Source organism: Acomys russatus, unplaced genomic scaffold, assembly GCF_903995435.1.
Source record: "Acomys russatus unplaced genomic scaffold, mAcoRus1.1, whole genome shotgun sequence".
Lineage (NCBI taxonomy): Eukaryota > Metazoa > Chordata > Mammalia > Rodentia > Muridae > Acomys > Acomys russatus.
This window is the reverse complement of record NW_026131884.1, coordinates 1-5,415: the sequence shown is the minus strand read 5'-3', so window position 1 is coordinate 5,415 and position 5,415 is coordinate 1. Positions and strand designations below refer to the sequence as shown.

Sequence of the window (5,415 nt, the reverse complement as noted above, 5' to 3'; positions counted from 1 at the left end):
TGTGTACCATTAGCCCCTTCTGGTTTTCTTTCACTCCCTGAGCAACACCTGCAAGAACAGAGGCCCCTCTGTTTCAGCTTTTTTGTGCTGCGCTGGCTGGCTCACATCTTTCTTTGGATGGATGGTGATGATTGGAAGCTGCCCGTGTGATAATGTGGCAGTCATCTGGGGAAGAGGTCTCTCTCCCTGTAGGCAGGTTATCTTTTCTCTGGGTGTGAAAAAAAGATAAGTGCTCAGCTTTGGCCTTAGAGCCAGATTTTCAACATGGTAGCTGGGTGATTGCTGGCATTGTCATGTTTCCATACCAGTGTTTTTCTTGGATCTGATTTAGTCATTATGTGTTTCTGCCTGACTGGGTTTAAACAGGGGTTTTCACAATTAAGAATTAGGCCATCAATTGCTAGATTCCACTTTTAGAGTTCTGAAACCAGCAAGTTGCAGGTGAAGTGCAAGAATAGCATGCTAACAAATTCTCAGGCTTCCCAGATGGAGCCTCTGTTATTTCTAGGACCACACTTTGTGAATTATTGTACTAAATACAGAAAGGGACAAATGGAAGTTTCATAATAGTCACCACATTTTGGTTCCTGGTTGGACACTTGCCTTCCCCTGAGTTACAGGATGATGGTAACTTTGTCGATTTTTTTTTTTTCATTTTTTAAAATTTTAATGAATTCACATTACATCCTGGTTGTTATCCCCTCACTCTTATCTTCCGGCTCCCAAACTCCCTCTCTATTCTGCCCTATTCCCGTCCCCTAACCTCTGATTGGGGAGGCCTCCACCCCCACCATTTGATCACAGTCTATCAGGTCTCATCAGGGTAGCCTGCATTCCCTTCTTCTGTATGCCCCAAGGCCACCTAGCCAAGGGGCAGTGAACAAATCACAGGCAGAAGAGTTCATGTCAAGGAAGTTTCCCTCTATACCCTTCCCCATAAACATGGAGCATGAGCTGTCCATCAGCTACATCTGAACAGGGGGTCTAGGTTGTCTGCATGCATTGCCCTTGGTTGGTGCTTCAGTTTGTGCAGACCCCCTGCCTACGCTCTCAACTTTGTTTATTTTGTCATCATAGTATCCTCTGCCTAGCACAAATCAGGATCTCAATTATTGTGTATTAGTGAGGTAGACACAACACCACCTGTCCTTACTAATGGGCTATTCTATCACACAGAGCAGTTCACCGTTCCATAAGCAATGCGATATTCAGCATGGAATTCTACTGGGAGGTACAGAGGCTACATACTACAAATTGTTAGAGGTGAAAACTATTCCATGGGCACCAGTGATATCTAGCCTGGTTAGAAACTGAGAGATCAAAACAGGAACTGGATATTTCCTTGATTAACGTGGAGGAAGGGTCTGAGAAGTCCTTCTGCCTTCTATCCCTGAGGGGTAAATGAGTGCTCAGTGGTCACTGTGATTAGAGCTGATGGCAATAATAAGCTTTGTAAACTATCTGTGGAGTTGCTAACAGCTAGGAATACCCTGATTGCTCATGGGCTTGTTCTGAATACATTGGAATGTAACTGGAGCTATGATAAAGGGATGAGCCTAGAAATAAATCAAATTTGGTACAGAAACATCTATATTTCAGTGCCTACTTCTGCAAGGATGCCTCAGTAATTGGTTTAAAATATCCATGACATCTGTTGATTCTTCTACTTTTAAGTTTGATTCTTCAATTCTGTCTGTTTTTGCAAAAGATTATCCTGCAAAGCAGAGAAGCAGTAAGACAGTGTTGCAGCAACTACAGTAAAATAGGCTTTGTCCCTCCCAGCATTATGGTGCAGCTCTATTCACTGGCCAATCTGACCTGATGTAGAAGCATGGCTCTTTTCAAGCCCTGTGAGAAATGAACCAGCTATAAACAACCACATGGCATGTTTCCCTGTGTGGGACTGCTTGCCTAGCATTGCAACATAAGGGTTTGATCACTTCAATATTTACATATGTTGCCCCAGGAAAAGTGCTGCCTTTGAAACACACAAGAAAAGCCACTTCTGCCTTAGAATTTTCAGCTGGATAAGGCTTCCTGGAGAAACATTATTTGACCTCAGTTAAATCAGGTTAAAAAAAAATAGCCCCACAAAAATTGTTGTGACAATTAATGGAGAAAAATGTGTGAAGTATAAATAAGAACTATATAAAGGTATTGCATTGCTACCATTCTAGAATAAGTAGTATTGCATGCTGCATATGATGTTTAAGCATGTTATGGAGATCCATTGTAAGCTATTACCCATGCCTGGCATCTGCCTTGCATTGCAGCCATGTCTAATCCTTTACAGATGCTCCTCTGTACGCTGATCATTCCTTCCTGGAGCACCTTCCTACCCACAAGGTCTTCACCTATGTTCCCTCTGTATAAAAAAAAAAAATACATGGATCACCATATCATTAACCTCCTTCACTCTGTGCCATCCAGAACCAGTGCTCTGCTTCAGTTCCTCAAGACCTGGCCGGCTGCCAGCCCGTTTTTATGCTGTGAGATCCCTGCTTGCTTTCTGGTGTGTCTCTTCCTCTAGGTAGTGAGCACTCCTAAATGAGAATCTGATGATATTGAAGATCTCATCTTAAAATAAGAATCCAATAAGTAAGAAAAAAGTATCCAGACCCAAGTGCAAAGATTTTCCTAAAAAATCAATATGAATGGCTCCTAACAAATGGCACCCGAAGGTTACCTTTCACTTCTACATGTGCGCAATCACACACACACACACACACACACACACACACACACACACACACACACACACACAAACACGCCAGTACACACACACACACACACACAAACACGCCAATACACACACACATGTGAACAGGTACCTTTTCATACGCAAACACATACACACATGGACACATACACATATACTATACGTAAACAAATAATAAATGATGTCATTTTGCACAAATAATACAAATATGATTGTCAAATATAAAATGTAAATATTTCATTTGAACTATGTGAGAGTGTACAACTAGCACAGAATGCTGACATTAAAACAAAAATATACATAATATGTAACTGACAAATGACTTGAAACATCATATTTCCCATTGGTACTTTTTTAAATTACTGAATAATCTATATGAGCAATGGAACTCACTAAGGAGAGGTTTTGATTTCACCTTTTCTCTCTTCCCACTGGCCACCTTCTAATGAATGAGTGAGCAGCCTGGGCATATGGAGTGAATTTCTTTAAACTTGCCTTTTCCGGTGCGCTGATCTTAGGCATGGCGTCACTGGGAACCTGAGCTCCCCGCGTGAACTTCGCAGAATTGATAATGGCCAAGAACAAATTAAAAGGGCAAAAGCCCAGAAATGTATTTCACATAGCCAGCCAAAAACCTTTCAAGGTTAAAAACAAGGCAAAACCAGTTACCACTAATCTTAAGAAGATAAACATTATGAATGATGAAAAAGTCAACAGAATGAACAGAGCTTTTGTAAATATACAGAAAGAACTTGCAAACTTTTCAAAAAGCCTTTCTCTTGCTTCTGTGCAGAAAGAACTGAAGCACCGTGAGAGTGAACCAGCTAATGTTGACGAAGCAACACGACTAATGGCTCAGTTGTAATATAGTGACGATGTATCACGTTCCCCAAAGATCAATAAATTGAGTGCTTCATACAAAAAAAAAAAAAAAAAAAAATAAACTTGCCTTTTGACTGAATTCCTCTAAGGAAACATTTTAAAAAGATCTCAACCTGTATTAGTCATTTTATGTTGATGCGCACAATATCTGAGATGAATTATATAAGGCAGGATTTATTTTTAGCTCACAGTGTCAGAGAGTGCAGTCCATGGACACCTGCCTCTGTTTCTGGACCTGGGACTGAGGGGAGCGTAGAACTTCATAGCAGAGGAGCATAGCAGAAGAAAGCTGGTCACCCCATGACAGCTGAGTAGAATAAAGATGGGGCCAACTGTGTGGAATGATAGTAATCATGGAAAAAAAAATGGGGCTTCTCTCTTGGTTGAAAGGTCCAAAGAAGGAGTTGAATATACTATTCATGATAAGCAGGTGAGATTCAGAGTCTTCACAAACTAGAGCTCGTAGTGTTCTCTGAGCGCACTTCATGTAAATTGAGGGCAACAGCACTCCTCCTTCAGCCGCCAATAATAGCAATAGAGTAAGCGGCATGAATCAGGCTCTACCTGAGTTTCAGATCTGAGTGCTCCACATTTGTTTCAATTGAGCTTACAACGTCCTTGAGAGGTAGAAAGGAACTGCTATCCCTGCATTTGTCGTCAGGTAAGCTAAGTCACAGCTGCAGCAAGGAACCATATGATTGAGGATAGGAAGGGTGGCCTAGTGTCCAAAGCTTTCTTCAGAATCCTTCAATCTCATTCCCTGTGCTGTTGGAAGAGCTTTGAGGGATATCACCCAAGAACAGAGCACCAAGTACCGGTGCTCTGAGCACCAATTGGAGCCCTTCTAGCACTTTGAGCTTATTTGTGTAAGGCAAAACCAGGGTCATCTCCTTGGTCTAAAGATTGATGTCCAATCCAGATTCTAGAAAACATCAGAGCCTGAAAAACAGGTACAGAGCCATTAGTGATGGAAAAACCACAGAGGCAATGGACAATTCAACCCAGTATCAGCATCATCTTAGCCGAGAGCTCTCTCTCTCTCTTTCTCTCTCCAAACATCAGGCCAGGCACCAGCTGGCTGGCAACAGTGGTGGGCAGTGTCAGTAGTATCTTAGTGACTACACCTGCCAGTTTTTACCAAAGGTTGCAAGGAAAGTACTCAAGCACAAGCAAATGAATAGACACTAAAACAAACAAAAACCAGCTTTAACTATAAGCATGGATAAATTATAACCTTACAGGAGCATTACTATGAATGTTATGATGAAAACAAATACTGCATGCATAATATTAGAGAAAGCAAGGAACCAGGATAAAGGAAGCTGATTTACTAAGTAAAAAGATTGTCAGTGAAGGTTTTTGTTGTTTTGTTTTGTTTTGTTTTAAGGTGGTCCTGCTGTTGTTTGTATAATAAATGAGACATGGTAATACTTTTAAGCTACAAAAGAACCATCAAGAACACATCAAGATAAGAACATTTATTCTTCTGGTCTGTAGTTTTAATCAGAAACAAGAATCAGAATAGACAATGGTAGAAAGCAGTGGACACCAAACTCAAAATCATTTCATTCTGGCATCCTTTTCTACCTGCTTTCCTCTCATTATCAAAAATTTAGAAATGACCTATTTCAATACTGCACTTTTCACACACATATGCACACACATACAATACATACACATATATACACATTTGCCTTGAGAAGCTATATATGCATATACATATGCATGCACATACATATATATAATATGTGTATATATATGCATTTTAATGGCAGCATAACATTACATATAGTTCAATGTAATACCTTCCCTAT

General features: G+C 40.6%; 1 protein-coding gene across 1 annotated transcript; it reads left to right on the top strand.

Annotated features, from left to right (window-relative positions):
- The first annotated feature begins 3,223 nt into the window (after nt 1-3,223).
- Nucleotides 3,224-3,627, top strand: LOC127186611 (ribosomal biogenesis factor). The gene has a single exon (XM_051142870.1). The coding sequence runs from the start codon at nt 3,291-3,293 to the stop codon at nt 3,582-3,584; it is 294 nt and encodes a 97-aa protein (XP_050998827.1). The 5' UTR covers nt 3,224-3,290; the 3' UTR covers nt 3,585-3,627.
- The last annotated feature ends 1,788 nt before the right edge of the window (nt 3,628-5,415 follow it).